Below are 13,877 nucleotides of genomic sequence, written 5' to 3' on the forward strand. Positions count from 1 at the left end.
TCAAGTAAGAGTAACAAATGACAGACCCAACCGCTGCTGCAAAGGTCCCCAAGCTAGCCCATCCCCTTAGGCCTTCTCACGCACCTTGGAGGACTGAAGTATGCAATCTTAGGGTTTGTGGCGCAATTTTCTGGAAGAAGCAAGTCGGCTGAGAGCCATCATTATTAATGCCGCGCTGCTGATTGGCTGCCAGTCTGAGCGCCCCATCACGGCCATTCTATAATTAACAGTAGACGTCGCCAGGCACCACGGCTGCCTTGTTAAATACGTCTCTGTTTCGTCCCTCTCTCTCTTTTTCTCCTCTATACCAGACAGCCCGCAATAATCCTCTCTGCTCACAGCGGGCAGCCCTCTTCCGGACCAGGTGAGCAAGCGCTTTGTTTTTGGGCCCCGCAGAATCCGTCCCCACTCCGGCCCCTCCCGACACGCTTTGAATGCCGATTTCTCGGTCGATCGATGGCTGATCGTGTGGCCTGCCTTCCTTATGAAGGGGCGGTGTCCCTCGTCACTTCATGGAAATGGGATATATTTTTTCTGTACTGATTCGCTTCCTGACTATTGTAGTTGCCCGTTCACTCTCAATAGAAACAATCCGCTATTCCACTGCCCGGGCGTGCCTCCGAAGTGAGCCTCCTTCTAGTTCAAGACAACCTGAAAAGCATCGCAACATGGCTATCGCAATCGCTGCCCAGGGAATCCGCAGCTCGGTACGGCATTTCTCAGCGCACCGCCCACGCCCAGATACTCGTACCTCACGATTTGTGGCTTCGTCCTGCTTGGTTTCTATGGTGGTTCTGCCGTTCGTCCCTCCCGCACTGGAAAGCTCGCGAGAGAGAAACTCCGGCTACCCTAACAATAAGTCAGTAATCCCTGTATAGCCTTCTCCGTGATAGTATCCTAAGATGGAACATTACAGGACACGCTCTCTACCACCTCTCTGTTTCCATGCTCGCTAGATCATGACGTCCTATATAAACACTTATCCAGGCCAGCTATTGCAAGCGCACTGGCTTTGTGCTGTATCACACCAAAGCGCACTATTAATACCCTTTTGCATTTTCAAGACATGGACAGCCAGGTAACAGAGCTGGCTGCGTCAAGGCACTTTTATACCCGCTCCATATGGAAGTACAGGCATCCATGGATTATCACGACATATACCATTCGGCTCCTCATGAGTCGTTATTTGCATTTTAGTCAGGTTTGAGGGTCAGGAGGTTTGCATTAAGGCGTTCTTCTCGATTTCGATGTCGCTTCATCATTACGAAACTCTTAGTTTTATTGTCGTCTAGGAATTATCATTAGATATTGTGAAATGATTCATAAACCAATCTTCTTTGCCATATTGAAGCGTTGGAGAAGGTATAAAACACTGAACGCCGTCAATTGATACCAGCCATGCAGGTTCTCGTACATATATATACACATTATCTTCAAATGATAGGCCTTCAACTAAACCGATTCCCACGAGGAGGTCGGAAGGTTTGCGCCGCTTCGTACTTCGACTTTTCAAGCAATTTTTGTTCATCAGTTTCTGGCTCGTGTCGAGTCGGAGCGGGATCCTGGCTGGCTTCGGCGCTGGGGGACGCAACATCATCTCTTCCAGACCACGAAACGTCGATCGCACGACGTAATGATGGGTCGTCGGTAGGTTTAGGCGGTTGGCTTGACGGTTTTAATACGAATTGTTGTCGACGATCTTCCGCCTCCATGGCTGCAAGCTGGGCTTTGCGTTTCATATCCGCTTCATATCGGACAGCACGGTCGGCGTTGATGGACTTTTTGGCGAAGTAGTAAGCGCCACCCCCGGCTGGGTATTACCACAATCAGATCGAGTTTGTCACACGTGAAAGGTTTTTCTCAATACCTACCCACACAAAGGGCACCCCATCCAATCCTAAAGTCGGGCAAAAAGGTCAGTTGTAGAAGCATAGCCAAAGCTGATAGATTTTGTCGTACCAGGTAGATCTAATCTGTGAACGTTGTGATTAGCCATCGAGTTCAAATAATTCAGCATGGTTGCAAGCTCTCACTGTGTTCATTGTGGTCAATTAGGATCTCAGAGACTGAGCGAGTGTTGAGGTTCAAAAATTATGACGTTGAAGAGATCAAGGCTCATCGACGATCGGAAGCTGTACGGACAGCTTAGGCCCAACTAGGCTAGCTCCACACATCTTCGACTGGCAGTTGCGGCTAGGCAGCGATGCCAAGAGATGCCTTTCCATCGCCATCTCACATCTCATCTCTCGCTCTTTCATCCTCGTCTCTCACCGCTGATACCTCTCGCTGCTTGCTGCTGGCTGCCGCTGTTGGAAATGCTGGGATCCACCTGCCGCCGCTAAAAGCCCTCCAAGTTGACACCGCCGTTCTTGGGCATGCCTCCTGCCTGGCTTCCCTGTCGATTCATTTGCCACTTACCAGTGATCTGAACTATACCTTCGTTGCACCATGGCACCTAAGCGCAAGGCCATCGACAGTGGCTCTACTAGAGCATCGAAACGAGCGACTCCTGTTCCCGATACGCCGCAAGACGTTGGCAGTAGCGACGAGTATTCCGAGTACGATGAGAAGGACGACAAGACGCAGAAGTTGGTCGAAAAGTTCTCTTTAGAATCGTTCAGCAGGAAACAGAAGAGTGTTGGCGAAGGGTTTGATCCTCATTACGGGTACAAGGATTTCTCGTCCCTTCCTTTGAAGCCCGACCATGCCAACCGGCCTCTGTGGATCGAACCTCTCAAAGGCACAATTACTCTAGAAAGCTTCTCTCCGCTCGCATCGCAGGCTGCAGACTTTTTGACAACCATCGCCGAGCCTCTTTCTCGCCCTGTGCATTTACATGAATACCGCTTGACCGGTAACAGTCTGTATGCTGCTGTTTCCGTTGGTTTAGAGCCCAAGGATATAATACACTTTCTGGATCGTCTATCTAAGACCCCTCTGCCTGATGCAATTCAGTCTTTCATCGTCGATTTTACGAAATCCTATGGCAAAATTAAATTGGTTCTCAACAACAATAAGTACTTTGTGGAAAGCACGGATCCTGCCATGTTACAAATGCTTCTTCAAGACGATGTTATAGGGACACAGCGAGTCCAGGGCTCTGAGGGTATCATACAGCAGGCGGCTCCTAAGATGGCCGGCCTCGTTATTCCTGGTACAAAGGACGCGGCGGGTGTGAAGCAGGCCAATCAGCATGCCGGTGAGCAGAATGGAGTCAATGGAAATGCGCCTAAGGAAGACGACTTTTTAGCAACTATTCGGGATGAGGATGATGACGATGATCAAGCGCAGGTCCATAGTTTCCAGATTCCTAACGATGCTGTCGAATCTGTAAAGGCCAGATGTCAGGCAATGGGTTGTCCAGCCCTTGAAGAGTACGACTTTCGAAATGACAAGAACAATGACACGCTCGACATTGATCTGAAGCCGAATGCACAGATTCGAAGCTATCAAGAAAAGAGCTTGAGTAAGATGTTTGGTAACGGGCGAGCCAAAAGTGGGATTATTGTTTTGCCTTGTGGTGCAGGTAAAACGCTAGTTGGCATTACTGCGGCCTGCACGATCAAAAAGGGTATCATTGTACTCTGCACCAGCTCCATGTCAGTCGTTCAGTGGCGCAATGAATTTATTCGCTGGTCAAATATTGATCCTAGCGATATTGCCATCTTTACCTCTGATAATAAGGAGAAATTCAAACGGTCGACCGGTATTATTGTCTCTACTTATTCCATGGTTTCACAGACGAGAGCGCGATCCTATGATGCTCAGAAGATGATGGACTGGCTAACACAGCGTGAGTGGGGATTGATGATATTGGACGAAGTTCACGTCGTACCTGCGTCGATGTTTCGAAAGGTCACTTCTAGCATCGCTTGTCAAACGAAGCTGGGATTAACCGCGACACTTCTTCGAGAAGATGACAAGATTAAAGATTTGAATTTCTTGATCGGACCCAAGTTATATGAAGCCAACTGGATGGAACTTGCGGAACAGGGCCACATCGCCAAAGTCCAATGTGCCGAGGTGTGGTGCCCAATGACAACCGAGTTTTACTCGGAATACATGCGGGAAAAGTCACGAAAAGCGGCACTGCTGTATATCATGAACCCTCGAAAGTTTCAGGCGTGTCAGTTTCTAATTGACTATCACGAGAAGAGAGGTGACAAGATCATCGTTTTCTCCGACAATGTGTACGCCCTAGAGAAATACGCTCTGAAATTAGGCAAGGCATATATCTACGGCGGCACTCCGCAAAACGAACGCATGCGTATTCTGGAAAACTTCCAGCACAATGAGCAAGTCAACACTATCTTCCTGTCCAAGATCGGTGATACGTCGCTCGATCTTCCCGAAGCCACTTGTCTTATCCAGATTTCATCACACTACGGGTCCCGTCGACAGGAAGCTCAGCGGCTAGGTCGTATTCTACGAGCCAAACGCCGTAATGATGAAGGGTTCAATGCCTTTTTCTACTCCCTCGTTTCAAAGGATACTGACGAGATGTTCTACTCCTCCAAACGACAAGCTTTCCTAGTCGACCAAGGCTACGCTTTCAAGGTCATTACACATCTCCAAGGGATCGAGAACCTCGAGGGACTCGCCTACGCCACCCCAGCTGAACGCCGCGAACTTCTTCAAGAAGTCATGCTACAGAACGAAACCTCCGCCGAAGTCGAGCTTGTCACGGATGACCTCTTCGGCGAGCGCTCAGGTGGCCCACGCAGCTCGAAAGCCAAGAAAACGGGCGTCAAACGCAGCGCTGCGACACTCAGCGGTCTTGCTGGCGGTGAAGACATGGCGTATGTGGAGTACAACAAGTCTCGCAACAAACAACTCAAAGATAAGGCGCAACATCATCCCTTGTTCAAGAAGATCGCCCGAGACCAGCAGAAACGGAAAGAAGCTATGAAAGATATGGGCGGGAGTAGGCGATGAAAGACGGGAATTAGTCATGACATTTTGAAAGGCCTAATATAGCACTCATGTATACCAGACTGCCACATGATCTACTTTTGCATATTTGGAATTTAGCGGGCGTTTGGGTGGTATTTACGGCTATGATTTTTACATGATGAAAATAGAACATGAACGAATATACACTTGAGCTGTATTAAATGAAATGGTATCTGATACTCCCTGGTATCCATAAATAATATTTACTAGCTGACATGGCTATGTACATTTGTCTATCTTAGATACCTCGCATTCACTTTTTTGTCGTACACACCAGTCACATCCCAAATTTTCCCTCTTAGGCACGGGTGTTAATCTGGTGGTAGGAAGGATCCGCCTTCTCCTCCGGTGTGTTGAAGATGTTGACGGGCCACTTGGGTGTGTTGACGACGGCGGGGACATTGAAGCGCTTGTTCTCGCTTGCGAGAGCATCGATCTTGGCAATCTCTTCGGGCGACAGCTCAACATCCGTGAAGTTCTCGACGATGCGCGATGCGGTGACCGACTTGGGGATAACGCTGATACCGCCGACCTGGGCCCAGGCAAGACTGACACACGATCGTTAGATAGGAGTTTGACGGGGTTCCATTGTGTGTATTCACTTACGCGGCTTGTGCGGGAGTGACGGTGGTACCGGTGCGCTTGGAAGCGCTCTCCGCGGCTTCCTTAACTTCGGGGCGAGTGATGACCAGAGGAACGCCGACTGAGTTGTTGCCGAAGCCCTATGATAGTGAGTAAGGGGGTTAGGGTAAGTTGGGCGCCAACATACCGAATAGGCGGTGATGTGGATTCCTTTCTCCTTAGCGTACGCAATCAAAGGAGGGTTGGGAAGATAAGGGTGGCGCTCGATCTGATTGACAGCAGGGACGACACCGGTGGCATTGATGATTGCCTCGAGCTAGAACGAAGACTATTAGACATGTGCGTGGCTGGAGAAGGATAAAGCGGCACGTACATGTTCGATGGAGTAGTTGGACACACCAACAGCGCGGGTCTTGGTCTTGGGTAGCTTGATCAGGGCTAGAATGCCTTAGCAACGGAGTCTGGTCATGGAATTTGATTCCGTACCCTTGTAGGTATCAACGATAGAGATGCTATCGTCAATTTCCACTAAATTGGGGTTTCCGGCCTGCAGAGGGAACAAGTTATGGATATCTCTGTTCGACTTGAAAGCGGACGGCCAGTGGATAAGGTAGAGCTAGGCGGTGTTAGTTGTCATGAATATGAATAAAGATTGGTGGGGCGTACATCAAGGTACTCGAGGCCGAGCTCTTGGAGGGTGTCATCTAAAGCAGCCGCGACGTCGTCGGGGTGGAATTGACTATCTTGTCAATATGGATATAAAAACGCAGCATTGGGCGGCATACCTGTTCCAGAGCTTGGAAGTCTGTTTCGTCCAAAATATTAGCATCCGTGCCTCTGAGGTTAGGCTCTTCGCAACATACAATGAAGACATCCTCACGCTTGATGCCAAACTCGTTGAAGGCGCGACGAATACCTTCACCGACCTCTTTCTGGTTTTGGTAGCTATTTGGATCAAGTTGTTAGTCTTCTCCTTGTATCTTCCCACAATATCTCGTATAGAATGTTGCCTACATTTTGGCAAGATCCTATAGAACGGTTAGCACATGTTGAGCCGCACAGATGGTACAAACATACCAGATGACGGTAGCCAGCCTTCAATGCCAGGTAGACACCCTCGCCGACCTCACCAGGGGCAGCCTGCCAGGTGCCGTATCCTCGAAGCCTGTCAATCACGCCATATCAGCATTGCGCCTGAACGTGGAAGTGTGCAACGACATACGGGATTTCGGCGCCGGTGTTGAGCTTTGCGGTTTTTCCGAGAGACATATTGGAGTATTTGCTCAGTAATGATTCTCTTGCACAGCCAGGAGTTTGTCTTAATGAACAGAACAGTGGTTGAGAAGATCAAAATGTGCGGTGGGGGGACAGTATTAAATAAAAAATACAGCAATCGCCTGGCAACCCCACGTCGCGCCTTCTTGCGCGATCAACGAGAAGAGACAATAACTTTGCCCCTCCTGCCCCCACCGCGCTCAACGCCATCGGTCAAGTGAGGCCGAGCATACTACTCTAATTACCCATGTCGTAGTTTGTGGTTCAAGTTGTCCCGGTAGTTGGCCCGGTCGGACATGCTCCGATGCACGATGACGTTGCCGCTTTCTTCTCGGTTGCCGTCAGCCAGTCGTCTACTGAGAATTATCACAAGAATATCTCTGCTTAAAACAAGACCTATGTTGAATACATGTACATATAAGTGTATAGAAGCGTATAGAAATGCTAATAATACATAGGATGATAGGAGAGCGTCGATTGGTGGAACGTCTCTGTAGAATTATCCGCCTGTCACGGCATTGCAGACTCGGACAGGCCGCCGAGGTGGGCTTGCGATAGCAATTCTTAAATCCACTCGATTCGCTCATATATTCTCAGCACCCTGGATGTGAAATTCGCACTCAAGCAATCCTGGATGCCTGGAATGCTCGGTTATATGAAATAGCTTCATCATCTTGAGCGTTGCAAGGCGCCTCTCCCTGTCACGCGTTGGGAGGCAATTAACCGAGCGACATCGTCTTGTCGGTTAAATGCAGCAAAATGTGGACTGTTGGAGCACCCAGCTTCCTTTCCTATTAATAATGAACAGACTTGTCTTACAGGCTTGAGGGTGTTGGAGCCTTAGGCTGCAACCTGCGGAATGAGCCGCATTGTCTGGAAGATGATCGACGATTAGACTGACTGTCGAAGCCGATAAAGACTCACTTTTGGGCATCGTGGGTACATCTTGCATGAAGTGAAGATAGACCGTTTCAATTATTAAACATTGCGCTCGAGGCAATCGCTCTAGAACGCATTGCTTACTGTTATTCGGGCCTCGCCCAAAACGCATCGCATCTGTGACTAATCAGTATCACCACGGACACGGGATCAATTTCCAGGGATCTTGAAAATGCGGAGTGCGGGGTGAGCTTATTTGCCTTGTATGATGTAGGCATTAGCAAATCCCGCGAATAGCAGATCTGGGCTTATTAATTCGACTGGGCTGCCACGCGTGATGCTGTGTCTGCGAGATCCCAGTACCTGCAACGCGCATGACTAATTGCTTCGTGTTCGATGTTCTCAGGCTCTGGGCTTGGTATAGGTGGTGCTGTTGCTGCGCTTAAATACCACCGGAATCCTGCTTTGTCGTCGCTGGTTGATGAGCAGCTTTTCTCTAATGAGACTGAGAGGAACTACCGCCCTCACAAACAGACGAGCAATAACTTCGATCCGCAACATCCCAGATCTGTCAGATATAAATCTACCTGACAACATGGCCACCGCAACAACCATCAAGCTGTCGCTGGCAGACGCCGGTGTATTCTCTATCGGTGCAAGAGAGGACTCTGCCAAACGTGCTAGCGAACTGTTGCAGGAAGACATGCGCCTGCATCATATCTTCTTCAACAAGTCGAGATTTCACAGTGAGCTTTATCAAGCAAGCCGCTGGGAATTTTGCTCTAACGAGTCTACTTAATAACCAGATCACATCGTTCATCATTTACTCACCCTTTTCGCACTGGGAGCTTCCCCAGAAGAAATCCAGGCCGCCTACGACCGAGGTCATAGCTACCAGCGAACCGCATATCCGGTGGAAGACGATGTTGTCCATTCTATCATTGAGAAGGGCAATTTTAAGGACTATCTGGGGAAGGAGGAACACTATTCAAGCTTTTTGGCTTATTTTCAGCAGGAGATTGATAGCAAAGGAGTTCCGACAGCGCTTCAGGAACACTTGTTTGCAGAGGATCAACATGCCGATGATATGCTTGCGAGGATGTTTGCAGGTGGGTTGTCTTTCTGGTAGACTGGGTTTCGCTGACATGACATTAGGTCTGATCCATCCTATTATCCATCTGGGCTTTGGCATTGAGTTTAATCAGCCGGCCATTATTGCACAGGCGCTTGCGGAGGCTGCCGTTCATGAAAACTGGATTGGCACATATCTCTACAACGTGGAAAAGGCAGCCGGCGGTGTGGGATCTACACCAGGAAAGTCTCTCACACAGCTGGTTAGCGAAGCCCGCCAGGACAAGGAGCTTGCCGGAAGTGCCCGCTGGGGTGACGGCAATTTGATCAGAGACGGTACTTTGAAAAGAGCCCCGCAGGAAATGCAAGAATTCGCCAAACAGTATACAGTATCTTCAGATACTTTGAATGAGCAACTCGCTGAAATGATCAATGCTTTAGGTGAGCACCTACTATTGATATAGCTTAAAAGCCGCCAACTAAACATGCGAATAGTTTATTGTGCTGCTGCATCCCAGAAACCTCCAAAAGCCGTCAAATTCGACTTCATTTTGATCCACGCGCTTAACTGCTCCGTTTTTTTCTCTGCTATTTTGTCGCGTTCATGGATTAGCTCTCGCGCAAAAGTGCGTCTATTGGAATGGAAAGGGCGAATGGATTTGCTGCTGTATGTCTCACGCGGTACGCCGCCGCTTGACCTTGAGGAAATCACCAATTATCCCACCAGCAAAAATTGGAAACAAGTCTTCGATGCTGGGAATCAGAGTCCTAGTGATGATAGTCACCTCGTCAAGCTTGTTCGAGCCATAGCGAACGGAGAGCGGGTGTGTAAGATATTAGAGGGACAAGGGAAATCAAACGAATGGAAAATGAAGGGGGATGCGTGGCTCAGGGCAGGGAATATGGGTAAGTAGCCGAGCATTAATGTAGAAAAGAGCGTAACCACTGATGCATCTAGCCATTGACTCGACGGTTTCTGAGAAGAGATGGGTGTTTGGAACCGGGTTCGACGAGGCTTGGGCAGGAGTTGAGGATCGCGCTCGATTGTAAATGACAGCCGGGAAGTCGCATTACCCGTTTTGCTAAGTCTTACCTCGTGTGGGTATATTTGCAACGCGATAGCAGAGTAATTGGTATCATAACTACAAATCTAATAATATGCCTGCGTAGGCCTGCCTCGCCTGTATGGGTGCATTTTTGGGTCAGTCTGATGCTGACTACATCAATTGATATAAGGACCGGACTGGTAGGAGTAGATGCGAACCTTTTACATCAACGATGGGAGGAGGGCCGCGCGCGTGGGTACATGTAAAGGAATAAATCATTGAGTGATGAATGAACTTAGTCAATATCAATTGATATCTAGGCAGCGTTCTGCCTCATCTGATTGATTGGTGTCGATTGGTGTCAACTAGTATTGATTGAAGATTGAGGTTTGTGTATCAATTTAGGTCTTTCCAGGTTTATTTAGCTGGAACATCTTGATGTGATGCTTATACTCTGCAGCGCTATGCTACACATAGATGATGCTCTTTATTCCTTGCCATTTCCTCAACAACCTCAGGTTTGGGAGGTAGCACTATCATACGTGAGAGGCGCTGTTTCGCTAGAGTACACATCCTGCCATCTTCAGACACCCGGCAACGAGCACAGGCACGACCACCAGACCAGAATATATCACATTCCGCCTTTTTGTATAGATCCAGCATTCCTCATTGTTATTCTACAGATCACGCATATGTCGTCTCCCAAAAGCTGCTTTCCAAGCTCAGATTCCATGATGCGGGCGATCTGACTCCAATGCAAACGTTGCCTGCGAGACATATTTCCCCATTCGTTTGTCGATTTGGACCACCATTTGCCTTGAACAGTCGGTACATAGTAAGCCGATGCCTTATGAGTAGACAGTTTCAAACGTGGTTGGTCTGCAATCTGTGCAGGATCTGGCAGGACTGGAGTAAGTAATCATTGTGGTGAAGTACGAGAGATTGATGATAGACTTGGTGGTGGAGGTGGAACTACTACAGGACTAGAGTAATGAGCGTTGTTTCATCGTGCGCAGTCATTTGACGAGCTTACTTTAGGATAGATGAGAAGCTCATCCACTTATCGGATCTGCCATCGTCAAAGCACACCTCTTCGGGTTCTCTTTTGGGTGATGCAATGCTGCTGCTCTTTCTCTGGTCTGGCATGTTGGTAGGTTTCAGAGATGATGCTGCTGAGGGTGGTGAAGATGAGGGTAATGTAGAATAATAGAGTGTAGTTTCGAGTATGTGCGGCCATGGCAATTTTATTGCCAACTACCATATATCACTGACCACTGACCACCTACCACTTACCACTTACCACTTACCATATTGGGCAGGAGCCCTCAAATACCCTAACCGGCTCCACTTTTGTATTTAGTAGTAGCAAGGTTGTATATCGACAGTCGTTCTTTTTGGTTTCGACATAGTATAAATCTTATCTCTTGAACTAAATAGACTATCTATTAAATTCATGCTTCGTTCATGACTATGCATCAATAATGTGGCAATAACTTTTTCAAAGCATAATTAGAGGTTGAATGTGTTTGTTCTGTTTGTCCTAGTCACGTGGCGATAACAGTATCGCAGTCGCGTGGTTGACGCCAAGACGCCACTCTCAACATCGACTAACAAACATCGACTCACTGTTTGCAACGTTGTCATCGAAATCTTGCTTGCTTATATCTTGTTTCATACAGCCTTCTATCATTTAATATGGCGAGTTCCTCTAGTATCGATAAACCTAGTGATCAGAACCCGGAATCCTGCAGCAAGCCCTTCCCGCCGTCTACCCGCCCATCGCCTGAAGAACAAAATCCGTTCATTGCTTTTCGACGCTATGCAGACGAACAGATCTCATCTATGCTGCAGTCTGTAATGGGATTGCCATCAATGATGTCCTCACCACAGTCCAATAGATGGCTACATTTCGAGGAAGAAAGTCACCAGCGACTACGGAAGACCGGGGAAGATGGCGAACAACATCCTGATGGACAATCAAATGGCCGATGGAGCAACAGACAGTGGAGGAATAAACACGATGACGAATTTTCGGAAAGCTGGAATTTCCTTCCCTTCTCATTCAAACTTGCCGACTCTTTCATTGATGATCGATCCCCGTTCGGCTTCGGCGGATCCTTCTTCCCAGAAAACATGTTGTTCGGCGGAGACTCGCAGACTTGGGCGGTACCGTATATATTATTTAGTCCATATTCGCCTCTACAATTGGAGCGACCACAGGGCCGGGGCAGCAACCGGGGAATATTTTCGTCTCTATTCACGTTCTCTGAGACCGAGTTGGACTCGACGGAACCGCTATGGCGGGACGCCTTTGAGGATTTGTTGAGGCTTGAAAACGGACAACCCATGCTGGATCCGAGCACTAAATCCGACCGCAACAGAAAAACAGGAAAGGAATGGCTGCAGGGAATGATTCAGAGAGGCAGTATTAGCAATAATTGGAAATTGTCACCCTATGGAATTTCCTTTAAGCGATCTCAACAGTACAACAACGAAGAAGCTGTGCAAGGAAACTCTGAAATTAAATATGAAAATCGGGATGAAAACGAAACTTCTGAGCCCCAGACAGAGTTGGATCTCTACGACCGCTTTCTAGACGATATTTCTAGTGCCCATGAAAGGTACTCGCGAGCCTTTGCGGATAGTCCTCTGATGCGTCTTTTAGAAGAAGAGCGCAAACGTCATCTAGAACAAGCCAAAGTTTCTGGAGAATCGAATATGGAGAAGACAAAAAGTAAAGATTGGCTCGAATATACAGCCAATGGAAATAAGGAAATACTAGATTCTCAGTACAAAGACGACCAGTCTTCTTCCGAGCCAAGAGTTGTTCTGACCTCCACGCGAACTGTGCGGCGCACCCAGCCTGATGGGTCTGTCTCAACAAGGACCATCAAGACTAGACGTTTTACCGATGGTCGTGAGGAGAGTGACGAGACTGAAGAGCTCATTCCCCCGCCTGCTGAAAAGAGCACGAAGCAGAATGGTTCCTCTAATGCCGAAAATAATGATGACGATGGAAAACCTACTGGTGGTTGGTTTTGGACTCGTTGACCGCTGATACTGACTAATTTTAACGGATATGACTACGAATTTCCTATATTTACGCTAACACCTGAACAAAACACCCCCTTTACAACCTCCAACTCTTCATACTCTCTTGTCTGTTTCTATTCCAATATTCTAATCATTTACATCAAGATGAACTGTATCTCCCCACTCATGTATGCCTGCATTATGGCGAAAGCGAATTGTTTCCTTTCCCCCACTTCTTTTTATATTACACCAGCGGAATAAGGCTCCTATGACAGCTGAATATCGATTCAAAATCTAAGATTGTTCTACCTCAACGTACTTGGACATTTGAAACTTCTCATATGTTGTAAAACAGAATCCTGATAAAGCACTTGTAGAGGAATACTGTAATGCTAACCAGTTGACTGAAACGCCTTAAGTGTTGCGTAGGAGCATGGTACCAGTTGGTGTAAAACCAATTATTATATAATCAGGGATCTATATCTATATAGATATTTATATATATTTTATTACCTTTATCTACGTCCATTGATTACAAGCTAGAGAGTATTGCTTAGTAAATGCTCTCAAAACTACATGTATTCCGAGTGCTAGCATTTGAAACGGCACTTCCTGAGCATTTTAGCTTCGTACATGTTTTCTATACAGGTACTGTAGAGTCCCCAAAATGATGAAGTTATGACTGAACTAGTTCAACTAGTAGTATAATTACTATCTGGTGAAGTCGAAGATGCGTTGGGTTGGGCACGTTAATATTCAAATGGGGATAGGTGAATACATAACACGATGATATGCTCAGTGAAAGATCAATTAGTTGCTAGCAGCTGGCATGAGAGGGTTGAATGTTGAATACCAAATGATTATTCTAGATAACTGCCTTGGAAAGACCATAAGTGGAATACTTCAGAATGCAGCATTGGAAAGCCGATAATCATAATTATAGGAATCAACAACGCCATAGATCAACGGCATATATACATACCCATTCAGCTTAGTGCATAAGAAACTTCCAGGAAAGTTGCATTGCGTCAGAAATTT

At 47.4% G+C, this 13,877-nt stretch overlaps 6 protein-coding genes across 6 annotated transcripts; 4 read left to right on the forward strand and 2 right to left on the reverse strand.

The window, feature by feature from the left end:
• The first annotated feature begins 221 nt into the window (after positions 1-221).
• On the forward strand, positions 222-1,177 carry BGW36DRAFT_112053 (uncharacterized protein). Its single transcript, XM_046209241.1, has 3 exons — positions 222-364; positions 491-859; positions 917-1,177. Exons 2-3 carry the CDS (start codon positions 513-515, stop codon positions 954-956), a joined length of 387 nt encoding a protein of 128 aa, XP_046075525.1. The 5' UTR covers positions 222-364; positions 491-512; the 3' UTR covers positions 957-1,177.
• A 28-nt stretch (positions 1,178-1,205) lies between these two features.
• On the reverse strand, positions 1,206-2,096 carry BGW36DRAFT_112040 (uncharacterized protein). Its single transcript, XM_046209239.1, has 4 exons — positions 2,034-2,096; positions 1,960-1,973; positions 1,872-1,897; positions 1,206-1,810 (listed from the first exon to the last, which is right to left on the reverse strand). The coding sequence occupies exons 1-4, from the start codon at positions 2,040-2,042 to the stop codon at positions 1,449-1,451; spliced, it is 411 nt and encodes a 136-aa protein (XP_046075526.1). The 5' UTR covers positions 2,043-2,096; the 3' UTR covers positions 1,206-1,448.
• Positions 2,097-5,106, forward strand: BGW36DRAFT_372320 (putative TFIIH complex helicase Ssl2). The gene has a single exon (XM_046215463.1). The coding sequence runs from the start codon at positions 2,449-2,451 to the stop codon at positions 4,933-4,935; it is 2,487 nt and encodes an 828-aa protein (XP_046075527.1). The 5' UTR covers positions 2,097-2,448; the 3' UTR covers positions 4,936-5,106.
• BGW36DRAFT_372329 (putative aldehyde reductase) lies at positions 5,107-7,204 on the reverse strand. The gene is made up of 11 exons (XM_046215464.1): positions 6,758-7,204; positions 6,613-6,700; positions 6,550-6,563; positions 6,399-6,480; positions 6,321-6,340; positions 6,202-6,274; positions 6,022-6,151; positions 5,909-5,973; positions 5,723-5,851; positions 5,560-5,675; positions 5,107-5,501 (listed from the first exon to the last, which is right to left on the reverse strand). The coding sequence occupies exons 1-11, from the start codon at positions 6,802-6,804 to the stop codon at positions 5,252-5,254; spliced, it is 1,014 nt and encodes a 337-aa protein (XP_046075528.1). The 5' UTR covers positions 6,805-7,204; the 3' UTR covers positions 5,107-5,251.
• A 984-nt stretch (positions 7,205-8,188) lies between these two features.
• BGW36DRAFT_289767 (putative HypA-like protein) lies at positions 8,189-9,674 on the forward strand (the record flags this gene model as incomplete). Its single annotated transcript, XM_046210700.1, has 4 exons — positions 8,189-8,435; positions 8,496-8,798; positions 8,845-9,201; positions 9,256-9,674. The coding sequence occupies 4 exons, from the start codon at positions 8,189-8,191 to the stop codon at positions 9,672-9,674; spliced, it is 1,326 nt and encodes a 441-aa protein (XP_046075529.1).
• A 1,743-nt stretch (positions 9,675-11,417) lies between these two features.
• BGW36DRAFT_372338 (uncharacterized protein) lies at positions 11,418-13,153 on the forward strand. Its single transcript, XM_046215465.1, has one exon. The coding sequence runs from the start codon at positions 11,502-11,504 to the stop codon at positions 12,855-12,857; it is 1,356 nt and encodes a 451-aa protein (XP_046075530.1). The 5' UTR covers positions 11,418-11,501; the 3' UTR covers positions 12,858-13,153.
• Positions 13,154-13,877: the final 724 nt, after the last annotated feature.

This window comes from Talaromyces proteolyticus (genome assembly GCF_021365285.1).
Source record: "Talaromyces proteolyticus strain PMI_201 chromosome Unknown BGW36scaffold_3, whole genome shotgun sequence".
NCBI lineage: Eukaryota > Fungi > Ascomycota > Eurotiomycetes > Eurotiales > Trichocomaceae > Talaromyces > Talaromyces proteolyticus.